Source organism: Lepisosteus platostomus, chromosome 9 (assembly GCF_059453375.1).
Source record: "Lepisosteus platostomus isolate fLepPlt1 chromosome 9, fLepPlt1.hap1, whole genome shotgun sequence".
Taxonomy (NCBI): Eukaryota; Metazoa; Chordata; class Actinopteri; order Semionotiformes; family Lepisosteidae; genus Lepisosteus; species Lepisosteus platostomus.
In genome coordinates this window covers 35508989-35527814 of record NC_142619.1, presented here as the reverse complement: position 1 = coordinate 35527814, position 18826 = coordinate 35508989, and the positions used below count along the sequence as shown (strand labels likewise).

Here is an 18826-nt window from a genome sequence, read left to right as displayed (position 1 = left end):
TGTTTTGTTTTTCTTTGTGTCCCCCGTCTTGTGTTCCAGCGAGACATCCGGAGTTTGCTGGCGGTCCTATCTGGCCCTATACTTTTAATAAATCTATCCTATGCTTGCCCTGGAAGCTTGATTTTTGAATGTTTTGTTTCAAATCTGGATTGGTGGAGGAACTACACTACCCACACAGACAGGATTGTGTATTTGAGTTCTCAAAATACCTTATTCCCTGTCCTTGAAGAGCACTGTTATTCTTATCAAACACAACTTACATACAAGTTTTACTAATGACTATTCTAATCCTTTATCATGTCAGAATTTTACCAAGAGGAAAAATTTAAACAAATCACATTTTAGTCTTAAATTTTAACAATTTATTAAAAAAATAAGTTTACATATGACAATTTCAATATTTAAAGAGTTGTCAACTTCAAAAATATACTATAATTCTAAAGTATACAAGATGTTAAGCTCACATATTTGTTCAACAAACTCACATGATTTCACAATGTAAACTTTCGTATAATGTAACGTTTTCCAGTTTATTTCATTGTCAAACTTCAAAAATGCAATGCAGTTATTTTCTCCATCATTATAACCACCGGTAAACATAAAGGTATAATCTGTAATGCAATTTTTTTCAATGTTTCAGCAAGAAATATTATTGGAAAAATATCAAATTAAATAAGAAAAAATATAAAAGTTATTTTTCCACATCATATTTCTTTACAAACCCGCTGCAGGGTCATTTCACCAAAGGAGTTACCAATGTATTATTAGTACGCTTGTTTACTAAATCTGCACTACAAGACACAACTGATTTAAATCAGTGAATACTATATTACAGTACCTATACAGACAACATGAAAATTATACCTAAAGAAAACGTCTCTGTGAAACTGCCACTTATCAAAGAAGTGAAAGATTAAAAAAGGGCTTTTAATTGCTTGTCTTAAAGGAGTAATGGCAATATGGTTACTTAATATTAAACTGCTTCATTCACATATTTTCATTCCTAAAGGTGCTCTATGCAATGTTCCTGACTGTCATTTCAGAAGAGGCAGGAAACAGCCTGTTACCAAATCAACTATGTTCAAAAATATTATATGGAAATAGTCACTGTTATGTATTAGTGCACTGTTTGCACAATGCACTTTTCATTTATTGCTTCATTCTTTATTAAAATATAAAAAAATAAAATTACATTTACAGTATTATACCTCACTTGTTAAGTGCTTTCCTAAGTATTAGGAACTACGTGCCAGTAATTATAGAAAATACCCCTTCTGCAGAAACCAGCAAAAAATCATGAAGAGTTAGGAATCCAAACAAGAATAAAAATGTGTTTTTGTGATTGTGATATTTACATTAGAGATATTCCTGCATGATTTGATGTATGCTTAAACATAAAAATAAATACATTTATAGTTATTGAGAGGTAGAAAGTCATTACTGTACAGTGTACATTTCTCTGACAGCTTTCCTGACAGCAATTTATTTATCAGTAATTATGGAATTTGAGTAAATATGACTAAAAATATATATGCATGTTTAAACACGTGCATGTTTGATTTGTGGATTGTTAGGGTCACTTTATAGCCCAATATGAAATTTACTGTGAATCTCCTCTTTGTAGGATGACAAAAATCCATAGATGGAAGACTAAATAGCCGTGTAATTCTATGAGAAAAGCAAAGCAGCTAGCTTTAATTCCCCACAGGAAAGCGATGAGGAAATGACTGAGTGGACAGAATTGACAGGTGAGGTAGAAGTGACTAGTTGTGGTTAGCTATGGTTGGTTCATTATTTACTGCTACATACGTTACAACAGTAGATAATCAGAGGAATAGCTAAGAAATTAATTCTGCAACATCCTGTGATGTTAGGCTGCATACATTCTAATATTTGAACCAGCAGTGGATAGATTTATGTATAATAATGAAATGAAATCTGAAATATTTCGAAAACAAGCATCTGCTTAGATTGGAACAAAACGCATTATACGGCAAATCAGCAGCAATCAACATACTACTGTCCATTTATTTGTTGGCTATCTTTGTTCACTAGATGAAAAAGAACAATAATTACAAAGTGTTCACTTCTGTGCAAGACAAATAATAACCAAATACAAGCAACACCAGAAAACCTTTGTTAGCAGTCTAATAAAGTACTTCAGAACTGTAGTTGACAACACCATGCATGATTACAGACTGCAGCAGTCAAATCTCTATGCATGCCATAATGAGATCATCGTTCTGGTTCAGTCGGATATTAAAAAATTAGAGCAGTTCTTAGGATTGTGTTTAATATGTCCTGATTACCATGTCAAGCACAAGGAAACTCTGGGCATCCAAATTCAATATTCCACAGGTTGAAGATTTTATGTCACTATACTGCTGGGATTTTTTAAAAAACAATCTCCATTTCATGGAACTCTCCAAAATACCACATGATAACACTGACTTAATCAAAATAAGGAAATAATTTGACCTTAATCAGAGGAAGGTTGAACAAGATAACATGGAAATGTGTCTGTCTGTGGACAAGCAAGTGATTCCATTTAAAGCAAGAAGTAATCTGAAACAGTATTACCCCCCACAAAACCAAAAAAGAAGGGTTACAAAATGTTCTGCCTTGCTGGTGTTAGTGGCATCATCTATCACATGGAGATTTACGCAAAGCAAGCCGACCATCCAGCCGATTTGCCTTCAGTTGGTGCAAGTGCAAATGTAGTCATCCGGCTGCCCAAACTATACCCTCTCATTGCAATTACCAGCTTTTCTTTGACAACTGGATTTGTTGTCTGGAGCTGCAAACTGAATTGGCAAATACAAGTATTTGGAATGGTGAGGTTGAACTGTGTTCCAAGCAATAAAATGCCATCAGACACAAAACTGAACAACAAGAAACAAGATGGCAAAAAGAAACATCAGCTTTCCTTCTCTGACGTCCAGTGTGACCTACTGTAGCACAAACCGCTTGCTGGGCAGCCAAAGGCTAAAAGAAAGGAAGTCCAAGTTGACCTGAGGAGAGTCTGACAATGGTGAAGAAGAGAACGTTTTAGATGCTGCCTAACCTGGACTTCAGACAGGATAAGCGTACATGGATAAGGCACAGCAATGCAAAGATGGAGGGTGCCAAGAACACACAAAAGTTAAGGGTCAGAAATTTGCCACACGGAATTGTTTTATGGACTTAACTAAACAGACCTTAGGTTGGATGAACACCTATGCTAGCTTCTAATGCAGGGTAAAAGCAAAGCCCTGACAGAAGTGTGTTTTCATCATTTGACTACTTTCCAATTGTTTATATTAGTTTGCATTATCCACTATTTTTAAATGTTATTAAGAAGTGACTGATGTAATGATAAAATATTTTTGGTGGGTCTAAAAACCTATGGTCAAATTGCTGGGTTTATTATAAGCAATGAAAAAAATGGAAAAGCTGTTTAAAATGTTAAAATTCAGGAATTTGTCGTTTTAGAATGAATTGAATAATTGAATGTTTTTAATGTAAATCATTTTATATTTGCTTTGTTAACAGGAAATGTAAAAATTGTTAAAAATCTTTTATAAAAAAATGTACTGTTTGTAAAATGTATTGCTAAAATGTTTTCTTGAAATGATACTAAGAAGTTCATTTGTAAATCAGAACAATTGAATATGAATTATATTTTTTATAATTTTTTATTTTTTTATTCAAATGCTGTCCAATAGTTATGGTACAATGCATGTTTGAACATTGTGATCAAATTTGTGTTTCTGGGACCGAATTCATTACAAATTCATGGATGCATTTTGTTTGTTGTTCTTTGAAGTGTGTACCATAGAGGGATACAATTAAAGCTTAAGATTTAAAACTAATTAAGGTGAAAGACATTGCACAATGATCTTGCACAATATAACGATATTTTGCCTGTCAGAAACAAGGAGACAGAAAAGGTCACAGAACAAATGCTGGTGTTAACATATTTTGGTACAGTAGCTTTGTGTTTAGTGTCCTGACACACATTTCGAGTTTTTATGCTGGTGCTATCGGTATGTGCCCTTTGTTCAATTTTACAGTCAAAGAAACATTTGTTAATGTCAAACTTTGGTAACTCTTTTTTCAGTGAAATCCCCTAGAAGAGAATAAAAATTGCAGCTATTCAAATCAATGATTTACATTTTTAAATGAGCAAATGCAACTGAATCTGAATCTATAAAATCATTCACTCCATGTGCAAGTAAAAATGAGTAATTGTAAAAAAAAAACTTGTATTTACTAACAAAATATGACTTAAGTGATATGATTTCAGAGCATCATAACACTTTCTAATACAATGTTTCAGTCTGAGGTACATTTACTCTACTTCATCAACATGAAAATAATTTAAGTAATAATAAACATGTAAAATATACTTTTGAAATTGTCTTTCTACTGATCTTAAACAGTTTGTGTTTGTTTACACTGTTGAAAAGCAAAAAGCAACAGCAGAGTCTTGTTTCTCACACAGCAGAGTCCTGTTTCAATTTTATCTCACATTTGATTTTTTCAAATCCTTTCTTGCATGATGGTACTGGTTGGGAACCAAAGCCCTAATAGTTGTCGAGTGTTTCAAAATAAACATGTTACAGAAGACAATTAAACAATTAAGCAACATCTTGCATTTACAGATTCATATTTAGTGCAACTTATATACTGCATTGAGAACAACCTACGTAACATTTTTCTATAAATTTTATTAAAAATATTAAATATTAAGACGTAAATAAAACTCTCAGTATTGCTTTGCAATTTTGTGATTCTAAATTATGCTGTACATTAGACAAGAAAATGCCTGTGAGATGGAGAAAAATGCATTTTATCTATACTTGTGGAACACAAAACCTTGGGCTTTCTGTCCTCATAAAAAATTCAAGCTTCAAGTCTAGCTAGAAATGACAAGGAATTTCTTAACAAGGGTCAATATGTAAACTGCTTTCCATTGATTATGAGACAAAACTACACATGAAACCAGTTTTGTTTTTAAAGCCAATACAGCCAATACATAAAGATTTACTAAATGGATGTGTTTGCTTCAGTGGCATTAATTAGCACACAATTGTGTTTTCTGAATATTTTTCTGTCATAAATGGTATTTAAGAAATATGTAATTGTGTTGCTTCTTATGTTGGTATATTTATGAATTTATGTCAGGATTAAATTTCTGGTTTTAATTTAATAATTGAATATTTATGGTTTTGTGTTTAAAGATGGGAAAATAGCTATTCACAATATTATATATACTTGCTGTTGTGATGTGAAATTTTCCACTTGAATAGGATGAGTTAAGCTCTAAAATAATACTAAAAATAATCATCTGAAAACTGCATTTTGACAAGAATTATTCTGATATTTTAATATTCTTTAAATGCATTATTTCATTTATTTTAAGAAATGTAGCCTTTCCCTTTTCTCTTTTTACTTTTTCCTTTGCAGGACCTGCACTCAAAAGTTCAGTGACCAAAATACCTATTGATACTTTTCAAAGATTTGAATAAACGTATATGCCCATATAACAGAAAAACAGACTTTCATTCACCAAAAGTGATACCACGTATTTCAAGAGGTCTTCGATAGTTTTTTTCCACTTTAGAGAAAATGATTGTCAAGTAACCTCTTCATATTATGAAGCATCATAACACACAACTGCCAAATGTTTCAATTTGCCAGCTGTACAGATTAGTGCTTCTTAGTTAGGGTCTACTTAATTTGCAGAGAAATATCAATATGTTTTTTCTCTGTAAAATGCCTTTAGAGAGCCTTTTGTAGAGCCTATGACAATTGCGGAATTAACAGATGATAGTTAAAGTAACAGTTTAAGAAAAATGGATAGATCATTGTCTTCTCAGCCAACGAGTTAATAAAAATGCATACAGTAAGGTATACTTGTTATTTTGGCTGTTAAAAATGAAAAGAAGTTCTAAAATATTTTTTGTAGATTCTGGACGATCAACTGGTAAAAGAACCAATTTCTGAAGAAATCAAAAATCGCATGAAGAGATGAACAAATCATTTACCGACATCTGCATGTAAGGTTCCTGCTTTAAAACTTAATGTAAGCTTCATGCAGCGTAATAAAATTATGTTCTTCCAATTTAACGTGAGTCACTTGAAAGCTCTTTGTGGACAAAATAAATGGTAGACAAAGACCTGATGATTGTAATTCAGTCTATTCATTGTAAAGATGGTTTCAACTGATATATCAGATCACTTATTACTTAGTAACTTTATTACTAAAGTTATTTTCATTGTCAAACTCTTACTTCATGACCTCCTTGAGATCTATGAAATCGCAAACTGAGTAGACCCCAACTCCTTACAAACTAGCAATACTTCTCACTGCCTATTGTAAAGAAAGGAGCAAAAAAGCTGCTTCTTTTTCTTAAACTTCCAAAACATTGGAATTATGTTTCCTCGTAAAATATATGACAATTTCAGAGACCCCAAAACCTCTGCATTAGTCACATATTATAGGTTCATGTTCCTGAAGCCAAGAGCAGATCCTCATGTAGAGATACCTTGAAAACATCACCTTCCTCTTGGGATAGTACCTTGGATAGTCTTTACAGTCTCTTGCAATTTCTTTGTGAATAAATGTCTGACTCTTCCACAATAACTATGAGTTGTTCTTAGCAATTGTTCTTCAAGGGGTCTCAGTAGGGCATCAACTGGATCTTCTCCAAGTGTGTACTGAAAAGAAATGCAGAAATGAAATATCAGTAAGACCAAATTCATTAAAACAGGATTAATTAATCCTATTATATTAATATATAATAAAAAGAAAATATATACTCTAATGTGTTGGAAGTAGAAAATAACAATTAATGAACAAAGAAATGGCATTTATGTAAATTTCTAATTTGTATTTTTCACTAACCTGCTCAAAATACTTATGTTTGGATATGTTGCAAAAAAGCTGAATCATGCTAAAAATTAAACTTTACCATGCTCTTCCTTTATCATGCAACAGCAGTGATCTGTTCCCAAGACATATATTAATTTGTTTCTTTAATTAGAGTAACACCACTACAGAACAAACCCTGTCTCCAAAAATCAATTGCTTGGTACACACATCTACAGGGACCTTACAGTAAAGTCATGTTGAGAAAGCTGACAATTTAGAAAAGATTTCAGAACACAAATTCAAACATCATGTAAATGAATGCTGTCGGCAAATTTGTAAACAATCCTGTAAGTTCTAGTATTAAAATCAGTCTTTTGATTAAAATATAAAATGCTTGGCAATTTCTTTTCTTATTTGGATAGTGACTTGAAATTAATGAATGCACTCAGTCTATCTACATTTAGAGTAAGAGCTACTTCAAAAAGCAGCTAAGCCACATCAGCTCCAAATACTGCAGTCAACATCATTAAATCAAAGTGTCATGGACAGGCCCTTTCCAGTCATATTCATGAATAAAGCATCAAAGTAATTTTTCTTTCCAATAATGAAACTACTTTTACAATGCTCATAGGAAATAAAGAGAAATTACATTTTTATGGGAGCTCATTTACTTTCAGTTTGGTCTAGCATTAGGTCACTAAAAGTACATTCGTTTATTATGGTATGCACACATCAACCAGCAATAAAGTACCATTTACTGTCTACTATTGATTTTATGTGGATAATAGTGCATTGTCCAGATCTCATCCTGGATTTTAAAAGTACCGTCAGCACTAAATTTTTACAACTCTAAATTTTTACAACTCTTCGGTGAGCATGGTGATATAACACTAGAGCACTTTATTACCAAAGAAACTGCAGTCTCAGAGATATTGTCTATGGAGGGATCACAGCCATTGCAGATTTTGTTTGCTGAAGTTCCGAATGACAATCAGGAATTAGAGGCAACTGAACACTTTTCTCCGGGGAAGTCAATATTTAGGACATGAAAGGCTATTTAAGCTTTTCTTTTTGGAAGCACGTTTAGCTACAAAAGCTAAGCTACAAAAATCAATCTCTGCAAAACAGATCTTTGCTACCTCCAAAGTCCCCAAGAAGTCATCAAGAAGGCGTCGCCTGCCTGCAGACTGTCATCCCATTAAAGAAAGATACCAAACCTGAGGTAGAGCCAACCCATGCTACCAATACAAATTCACTAAATGAAGTGACATCATTATGCATAATTCCAAAAAAAAATCTACACTGCTGTGTAAAAAAAAATAAAGTAGTCATTATAGACAAATCTATGGTAATCTTATGATTTTATCAAATGTTTTTAGTGCTTTCAGAAATGCACAAGTAAAGAATAGCAACACAAGAAAGGAGCTCACAAGCACAAAACATAAAATGTGAGAAGAGAGATTAATTATAACAAGAAAAACTAAAAAGGCATCTGTCCTAATAGATTTTTAGCACCAACACTATACAAATTACCAAAAAAATGTAACCATGTACTACTACTTCGTGGTATTTTGATATCCAGCCTGACCTGCAAGATAAGAGTCTTTGGGTGCAATTAGGTCTGTTAACAACAGCTGTCAGACATGAAGACTAATAATGACTTGGGAATCATTGCTGAGGAGGAGTCCGAGATTCACTGGCAAAGTTACCTCAGTACCTCAAGTCAGAAAGCTCAGCAGTTACATGTGATAAGAAGTGTTTTACCAGAGGGCATTCCTACGACATAAGATGACAGATGCCATTTGCATCAGTACATCTGTGTCATAAAGAATTAGGAGCTATTTTAATGTGACATCGTTGACTGTGGTGTGTACATTTTGTGTGCATGTTTAAAATGAATTAGTGGTGTAAACAATTTTTTTGAAGACGAAAAATGTTTACCCTCACATCTTCACAGATTATCTGATTTATACAGTGACAGACAGAGGACTATCCTGGCATATAAAAATCATGTGATGGACTAGACCACTAGTAGCTGCTATCAAGACAAATCAGACACTGAAATGGGGGGTGGAACTGGGATGCGATAGGGTGAGAGAAGCATGAAACTTCAGGGAAATTAATAAGTTTACATTCTAAAAGGCAACTAAGTCATTATCATCAAAGGTATTGCCCAAAGTGTGGATGACCACAATGGATAGATCTGTCAACCAATATGTGTTGTGATCATGAGATTAATATGAATTATAAGAACAATATAATACACAAGTATGTTTTTATTCTAATATGATCAAATATATGCATGAAATAACCCAAAGATAAAATATTCCATTGTAGGGATCTTTCACATTCTTCTAATGATCACAAACATAAATAGGTCGACTGGAAAGAAAAACATAAGTTTTCAATATGAATCTAGAGAACACCATATATATAAATACATATAACACCTTTTATTTCAACCAAACAACAGACTACATTTCTATGGTTGGGAAATATAAATAGAATGCAGTCAACGTTCCCTCATTTAATACCAATTGCTGCAGGTTCTCCTTAATGCTAAGTAATGTCAAGTATGTTGATGTGTGCCCCATAGTATAAGAGGGAGATGACTTTCTATTGGGAGCTGAGATAATGAAGCAGGCTAATTTAGCTAATGGCCAGGAACACTGCCACATTGATACTAATTGGTTTGGAATAGTTTTAATGGATGAATGGTTGCTAATGAAACATGCACACTGATGATATCAACAGAAAAGAACAAAATTCATGGCAGAGGCAAAGATGGAAACTGCTCTTTGGATAACAGCGTTGCTAACACACCTATCAGTTGATCACTGGGAGATGGGCTACAAAGCTAAAAGATTAAAGCAATAATGGGTGACTGGAACACTGGATGTCTAGAGCCCAGATTAGCGATTTTCTCTAAACTGATGGCACCTTGACAGCTAAGTTAAAAGAACTATCGATCGATCTATCATTTCTACAACCCGCTCCAAAGTTTCTTTAATAGTACGGCAAGGATGACTCAAAGTTCACTGAAAATGTGATAAATGTTACTTATATAACTAGTGTCATTACATCTACAGCAAACTTATATATATCTTTGGTTCTTTTAAACAGTTGAAGAAGGATTTTGTTCTAAACATCTGGAAAGTAATGCTTTGTAGTTTGTGGACAAAAAAGCTTACTTAGGTCATTTAACTGTAAACTACAGTATAAATCACTATAAAATTACTATATAAACATGAGAATTCATGCCTGCAAAATAGGAGAAATTCATTTCTTGAAGTAGATGTTCTTGAACCCTCAAATTTCTGAGCTACACAAAAAGGTTAAAAACCTAAGTGAACCAAGTGAAAATATTTCCATAGTTTTCTTTACAAATGAAGGATCTTAATCATTTATCACTGAAGCTTGAATAAAACCTGTCTTATTTATTGCCTGTTTATTAAATTACCTTTCAGAAATTGCTTTTAAGTTGATATCAGGACCAACTTAAATATCTGAAAATCATTTGATCTTAATCATTTAACCTGTACACTAGTATTACTACTGAATCTCCTCTTTTTGTACCTACGTAAACAAAAACAAAAGATGGTGCATACTTTTTGAATGACTTCATATACAGCTCTGAAAGAAGGCTGTTTTTCATCATGATAAACACCCCGATTTCCATGAAGAATGAACACTCCTTCTTCTTCAGCTGGTATGCAGTTGCTTCCATAAATGCAGTGGTCAGGGCGATAGTTCCATTGGCAAGGGAACACAAAGAGACTCTCTAAAACAAAAATAGCAACAAAAGGACTTCAAAAGTACAGTACAAAACACACAAATTATATTTTGGAACACAGTTGGAGAGAAAAGCCCAAATGCTATTTTACATTATTGCATGCCATATCAATTATGGTATCATTAACGGTACAATTACATATTAGGACATTCAACATACAAATTATTAAAGAGGAAATAGAAAATGTTCTTTTGTTTACAACACCTACACGAGGTGAAGTATACAGTACCAGTTAAAGCTAAAACCCCTTGTGTTACTGAATTCTAACATGGCTTTCAGGAATACAGAAACACACAATACTCATAGTGTGCAAGACTGGAGTGATCACATTGTATTGTTAGTATGTAAGAGTAGAATTAACACTGCAACCTCTGGAGGATCCAACCCATCTTTAAGATCGTAAAAGGTTAGTAATCTACATAAAACCCAAATTTGAGTAAAAAGCTTTGTAGGCTTATTGCATACGATGCAAAAACATCACTGCAGGATTTCAGATCCACAACTTTAAAAAAAGAAAGCAAATGGTAAGAGCAGGGTTTTATAGAATTGTGATTAGTTATCTGACCCAAAAACTTTATCCCTTCTTACTGATGAGTGACCACAAGAGTTAGGAACAGAAGTATCAATACAATGCTAGTGACAAGGATTAAAAAATGTTCCTACTTCTGAAACAGGTTAACCTGATCCATTTCACTTACACTGGAGGTGTGCTAGTACCAATTTTGAAAGTCCACTTATATTTGCAGCCCTTAGCCATCGCCAGGTTTAACAGCACTAAACAAAATAATTCTGCTCTGAAATTTGTGGTTTGTAGAGATGTTCATTAAACTGCTATCATTCTTGTCAGTCATTCTAATGCAAGATCTCCCAATGTGAATTTGTACTCACACTGACACCTCACTCACGCACACATTCAAAACCAAAGAGGGTCCTCTGTAATCACCAGGATTCTGCTTTACTGTGACATAAAAATTAGTATTTTCCAATATGAAAATATAGTTCTGAATTTTAGATTCCCTTGTCATTGTCACAGCCATTAATAACTTATGCTGGAGCTGACACTTCTCGGTGGCGAAAGGACATACTGAAAGAACATTCTGAGAATATAACATATTTAACGGGACTGCAGCTAATAGTTATATCAATATATAAAAAACAAAGTAGAAACACAGCTGTCTTGCAGAGCAAACAAACTTCCAGCTGCATGGAAAAGGCTTTGTTTAATACAACAAAGGCGTTAAAATCAGTGTCAATGTTTGGCTCAATGTTTTCAAGGTGGCCCTTACCCTCTTGCCCTAGGAACAATAACCACAGGACGAATAATACATGTTCTAGACAATTAAATTAATTTAACATTTTAATGTATAACATTGGTTATATTCTTTGTGATTAGCTAGAAAAGAGGGTTCGTTATTCCTAAAGTGTGTTGTACTTTCAGTTCTAGTGTGTTAAACTAATTTGCTTTTCTTTAAACAAAAACACTTATGCAGACTGACCTGCAATTTAGACCACAAGACACCACAAAAGGTAAAGTTCATGGTTTAGCTCAGTACATAGATATTTATGATCATTTAAGAATCTGCATTCTTCAATTTCTATGACACTGTCTGCTATAATGTATTCTTGTAAAAGTCAACAAATGAATAATGTACAAAGTTTACCTGGGTTGTGGTGAAAGATGATGTTTAACAAGTCTTGGTCTCCCCAGGTTATGTTCAGCTTGTACTTTCGAAGTAGTGGCATTAACAGCTCATCCCAATGAAGATGAACAGTAGTCATATCATTCTGTGAAATGGCCAGAGAAGGGATACCTTTGATTTTTACACCTCAAATTTATAATTTGTGATACTTACAAGCAAATTAATAAATAATATTAAAGTTTTCTAAAAAGCCATCTTTTCAAAACATACATAAACAACATAAAAGCACACATTCCTAAATACAGAACTACAAAGTCCCAAGTGTAAAAGCTATAGGAGACCTAATCTGACAATTTACACTTGGTGACAGACCCGAACCTTGACTAAAGTAACATTTTTAAAATATACTCTTAATATCCTAAATACCCTTAATCATGAATAAAGGTACAGATAAAAGAATAACTTGTCAATAGCCATAATATAAGAGCTATAGCTAATTACTAATCACACATAAAATATTAACTTTCAAATAGGTGGTAAGCATTAAAGAAAGTGCTTGTTAGCATGTTGTAACAAGCTACTGTACTAGAAACCTTTTCTCAGCATTGAAGGTTTCACAATTAAGCTGAACAGTTCTTTCAGCAGAATGACAACTATGACATCTTCTGGCCAGCAATGGAATAACAAGGAGTCAGAATGAGCAATAGGATGGTAATTCAAAAGCTTTTCTTTTCTCTTTTCTTTCTTCTTTTGAGAAATAATTTAACTAAAAAGCCATTATATTTTAAGCTTTTCATGAAAATGAACACTTTCTCCTTATCTTTCAGCAAACACAGTAATTCCTCAAATAAAGCAATAAGTTACATTTGCTTCTGAAAAGGCTGTCTTAAATAAAGCAAAGATAAGATGAAGGTTTTGTTTTCCATTTGCAGAGCACTGGTATCAATTTGCACATGCGTTCCACTCATGGTAATGCTCACACAGTGAACAAGGTGGTACAGTGGCCAGCATTACTGCCTCACTGTGCTGGGGCCCTGGGTTCAATTCCAGACCTGGGGTGTTATCTATGTTTCATGTTCTCCACATTTGTGTAACTTTCCTTGAGGTGGTCTATTTTCTCCCACCATCCAGGCGGATTAACTGGCTTCTGGAAAAATTGACCGTGGCGCGAGTATGTTCATGTTTTGTGTCTGTGTGTGCCCTGCAATGGACTGTCGCCCCATCCAGGGTGTATCCTGCCTTGTGCCCATTGCTTCCTGAAATGGATGGATGGACAGATGGATAATGTCGATGATAATGAGATGGATAAGAGTACTTCTCGTGTTCATCCGCTCTTGCGTATTCCCACAATTTATACCACTCAGTGAAGTAATCGGCCACCAGATTTGCCATCAATCTGTGCGAAGGGCCGCTTTAAGTGAAAAATGATCCCAAATAAACCATATTACCAACCAAACCAAATTAACCAATACAAAAACATGATAAGGAGATATGCATTATTTGAGGGATTCCTGTAGTACAGTTACATAAGAAAAAATATACTCATAATAAGAAATAGGAAAGCAGGATTTTGATGGTTTGGGATAAAAAATAATCTGTTCTGTATTAAAAGGGGAAAATGGGTTAGAAAATAATCCAATACTACAATAATCTGGCACTGACCTGCAGTGATCTGGTAAAACTCAAGAGAAAATGCTGCATTCCATTTCTTATACAAGAATGCACTTCGCAAAAATGACATACTGCCAGTGCAACTTTTAATTACGTAAACTTATACTTGTTTCTAGACACTTTAAAACCCCCATAAGCCTGTGTGGCAGAGAATCAGACTTCAAACAAAATGGAAAGTACCTTAAAATGTTTTTGTCGAATCCTAGTCATATTCATTAGCATTACACCGGAGTTCACACCAGTCTTTCCATAAAAAGGATGCCTGGCAAACCGGTTATACCATCCAATACGGGGCTCTTCGTGCTCTGAAGCCATGGCAGCAATCTGAGTAGAGTTAAATTCACTGAGAAAAGACCAAATCTCATCTACCGGCTGTAGGAATAAAATGTCTGTGTCAACATACAGCAAAGAGTCCACGTCCTTAAGGATTATCTGAAAAACATTTAAACACAAGAGGTAATCAGTGCTGCATCATTGAAAACATTATGTAAATCCAGCAACATTACGCAGGATTGTTGTAGCATTTCCTGCCAAAAAGATCATTTTAACATTTGATTCCAATTAGGAGCTTCCTTCAATTATGACAATGAAAAGCAGGTTAATGCAGCAGCAAAAATTGGCTTCTCCACTGCATTGCTTCATGTTCAGCATAAAAACTCATTTCAGAAGCTAGTTCTGTTGTAATGATTTGCACTGCAAACATTCTAAGCAGAAACAACAGAGAACATTAAAGGCATAGCACAAAAGGCAGTAAAGGAAAAACAGTATTAGCCTCTCTTTAGAGTGGATGATGTGAGCTATACCTCAAGTATAAAATTCAGACTACTGCCAAGACTTACCTGTGTTGGTGCAAAATTGACTGAACACCACTAATAAAAGGAAAAGTAATTTTCGGAGATCCTTCAAATAACGTACGCATGAACTCTATAATTTCTGTTCTAGAATTCGAGTAATTACAAGGAATTACAAGACAAGAATTCTGTCTGCCTGTTATGAGGCTATGTAGTCACTTGTAAACACTGCTGTGCTTCTGCCAAGGATAAGAAGGCACACAGATTAAAACAGCTAGAGGTTCATTTGTTAGACTTTAGATTTGACTATAAACTATATTTTAAAGTAATCAACTATACACAGAACAAATCAAAGATATTTACAAGACACCAATGATCTTTATCAGTCGTTGCACTGAAATTGTCAGTCACAAGCCTAAACCTCCTTCACCCATGTGTCAATGGTGTGTGCAGGAGAGCACATATGCAAGAGGAAATCAGGGGATTGGCGTCAGCTGTGTACAGCCTGTTTCCCTACAAAATGGCCAGTGCGTGAGTCCTAGATGACTCGGAGAAGTTAGGCCCTCGCATATGTTGCAGCGTGTCTCCCAGAAAGTGAATAGGTTCCAGCACAATTCCCAGAGGGGACTGGTTATTAACAGATGTTATAGACAGCATGATGAGAGGGAGCACGGCCATCTGAACGAGACGTCTGTGTGACTTTTGAGAAAGTAGCAGCCTAGGTGGTTTTTAGCGTAAAAAGGAAGACGGGAACAGAGCATGACCAGCTAAACAAAAAGGACCATGATGGACTGATTTATAAGAGTAAGTCCACTTCAGTAAGTAGTGTGAGGTGTGTTATGTGAAGAGGTGAAAATCCCCCCAAACAAATTTCACCTTCACAGGAGACAAACAAATTAATTATAAGGCCCCTTACAAATACTCAAAATGCCCCTTTTATTGTATAGGAAATCAAGGTTCTATTTGCAGCTGAATGTATCACCCTTTAATTCTCAATCATTCCTATGTACTTTCTAATAAATAATAATAATTGCTTACACTTATATAGCACTTTTCTAGACAATTCACTCAAAGTGCTTGACAGGTAATGGGGATCCCCTCCACCACGACCAATGTGCAGCAATCTGGATGATGCGACGGCAGCCATAATGAGCTGTACACTGACCGCACACCAGCCATCAGTGGGGAGGAGAACAGAGTGACGAAGCCAATTCAGAGACGGGGATTATTAGGAGGCCATGATTGGGAAGGGTCAATGGGAAATATGGCCTAGACACCAGGGTAACACCCCTACTCTTTTCGAGAAGCACCCTGGGATTTTTAATGACCACAGAGAGTCAGGACCTCGATTTTATGTCTCATCCAAAGGACGGCGCCTTTTTTTTTTTTACATTATAGTGTCCCCATCACTATACTGGGGCATTAGGACCCACACAGACTGCAAGTTGAGCACCCCCTGCTGGCCCCATTAACACAACTTATAGCAACAACCTTAGTTTTTTCCAGGAGGTCTCCCATCCAGGGACTGAGCACGCTCACACTTGCTTAGCTTCAGTGGGCTGTCAGTTGTGAGCTGCAGGATGATATGGCTGCTGGTTACTTTCTAAGAAAAGCCACTCTTTTTGCAATACTTTTTGCTCACTCTGCTTTGCATTTTGTTCAACTGGCAAATGAAACTTGTATGTCCGAAAGTGTGTTTACTGCAAACTTACAGGCAGAAAGAGCCTCTGTGAAGCACAGGGCTTGAACAGTTTCTTCCACTCGGCTGCATTCTCACTGGGAAATGTGATGGAGTAAACCGTGTAGTTAAACTTCAGACGAAACTGCTGTGGCCATGACTCCAGCTGTATCAAAGTAAGAAATTAAAAATAATAAAATGAATCATGTGTTCCTTTAAGTCTGAAAAATATTTCAACCTTTATACTAGTGAATACAAAAATGAACAGAAATTAAACCTAACTGTCATATTGTTTTTTACTATACATATGGGGAAAGAAAAACATTTTAATTGCTTTGTCATTTTATTTACAACAGGTTAAGTATGATGTTTCTCTGTGAGGATTTAAAATGATATTAACATCTTTGCAAAATATTCAAAAACTCAAAAACCTCAGTAGCACTACCATTAACTGTTCATGCCATTTTAACTACTTACTTTTTATATCACTGAAAGTTTTTTTGTAGAAAAAGAATCCATCTTTAAAGTATTGTTTTGTTACACAAACTAACAATGCCTCTGGCCATTAACCTATATTGTTTTAGCAGACCACTTTATTCTGGTTCAATCAATATTTATTCAATCACTTATAATATGTTATCCAATTGATTTAATAAATTAAGTGTCATTCTCTCGCACAGACCAATTTGCTTAAATTGAGCTGAGATCACCAAAGGCAGTGAATAATACAGAGAATGGAGAAACTTTCCATTTAACACCACAACATAATGCAATGTCACACAATAACGTTCACAATGTTTTCTAAATAAGAATTTTCTCATGGTCTGTATAAAGGAAACCTCGAGCAACAGAGGAAAGCTCCAAGCTTTCAGTTATATAATGTGTAGAATAAAAAAAAAACTTTAGATGTCATCAAACTACATTTTGGGAAACGTTTGGATTTGTATCACACTCTGTTAGAAGCAGACTGAAATGGCTTACTGAGAGAAGTAAATCTTCTGAAAACAAACTGAGAAAACTAATTCAACCAGTATAGGAGCCAAAAGAAAAATCGTCTTTCTTACCACTTCTTTAAAATTCCCATGAAGCTGATCTTCTGCAAAGATGTGAAACTGCAGAGGTTTTAAACTGAAAATGACAGCAGACTTCAGCATTGTAACAGTCTCTTCTAGCCTCTGTCCACAGGCCACCACTGCAAGATGCATTGGTTTGGGAGAATTCTTGGACACTTCAGAGTCACCTGGCTCTTTATTCACGTATCTGTGATGATAAATATATAATTATTTCTAACATAATTAAGTCATATTAATCAATATTCAAACACCTAGACTAATAACTAACCATGCTCCTCCAAACAAGGCGCTTCTTGCTTTACAGCAAGGAAGAATAATACACTAAAACAAAACTGAAAAAAGGAGTAATACTTTAAATAGCTCAAGTGAACCTATGATAAAACATGAGTAGTGAAACAGAATTCTAACTCTTTGCAACAGAATAACAGGTAGTTAAGCAATGAGTAAATAGTTCAAGCAAAATTTGGTATATAAACTGATGTATCTTCAAGAGAAATCTAAAGCACTGTGTTGTAAAAGTTATTTAGTTTTTGTAATACCACATTTCTGTTTTACGTCTAAGATCTATAATCTTTTCAGTTGCAGTTAATTTGGGCCTCACAAGTTCATTAACGTTCCTATCCAGCTACTGTGCAGGAAATGGAAGAGGCATGCTCTGTTCTGTCAAGGGGAGGTCCAGTAAAGAACAAGGGCATGTCTCAAGTGGCTGTACAAATTAGGCTTGCATCAATGACTATGAGTCTTGTGAGGGGTGATATGATCTCTAGACACCATTATAAACATAAGGCCACTTTGAAGTATTTTGTGACCTTGTCATTTAAAACAAAACCTTTAGAAAAAATATGCCCTGAACAACCATAAAAGATACAAAGAATGATTTACATCTTCTTCCTGGGTTGTGGAAAACTCTTTACACAAATTTAATTTAAAAATCTGTTGTGGGTTCCATAATAAAATTTTCATGTTAAGATAAGAGTAAGTAAAGAGCAAGCTTCTTCCCCAGATGTACAGTGCAAAAATAAGTGTAATGTGGTTTTCACCAGGTCTCTGTTTTACTCTTCTGGATTGGAATCATGTCAGGGAAGCATCCAATTGATTTATTTAATTCTTTAAATTTAAGTTTAAGCCTTTAAACCTTAATTAAAAATGCAGTTTATATTAATTTGTTAAAAGGTCATTCTCATTTGTTTATTGTGATGTATATTTTTAAGTGAATGCTAAATTTGGTGTTCAATTATTCTCATCATAGGGTTTTAAAATGTTCTTTCACTCATCTTTATTTCAGTTGTCCTTGCTTAAATGGCAGAAGCTTTTTTTCTCTATT

The 18826-nt window shown here is 34.6% G+C and overlaps 1 protein-coding gene across 3 annotated transcripts in view; it reads right to left on the bottom strand.

The window, feature by feature from the left end:
• Positions 1 to 339: 339 nt before the first annotated feature.
• Positions 340 to 18826, bottom strand: part of LOC148654901 (glucoside xylosyltransferase 1-like) — a 32959-nt gene continuing 14472 nt past the window's right edge. For 2 of the 3 annotated variants that reach the window (XM_088644812.1, XM_088644813.1), the window contains 6 exons: positions 17494 to 17689; positions 16464 to 16595; positions 14141 to 14392; positions 12311 to 12434; positions 10465 to 10637; positions 340 to 6702 (listed from right to left, as the gene is read on the bottom strand). In XM_088644812.1, coding sequence (XP_088500938.1) covers positions 6541 to 6702; positions 10465 to 10637; positions 12311 to 12434; positions 14141 to 14392; positions 16464 to 16595; positions 17494 to 17689 — 1039 coding nt within the window. In that variant the 3' untranslated portion in view covers positions 340 to 6540. The remainder of the gene's footprint in view (positions 6703 to 10464; positions 10638 to 12310; positions 12435 to 14140; positions 14393 to 16463; positions 16596 to 17493; positions 17690 to 18826) is intronic. The other variant, XR_015941156.1, reaches the window with a different exon arrangement.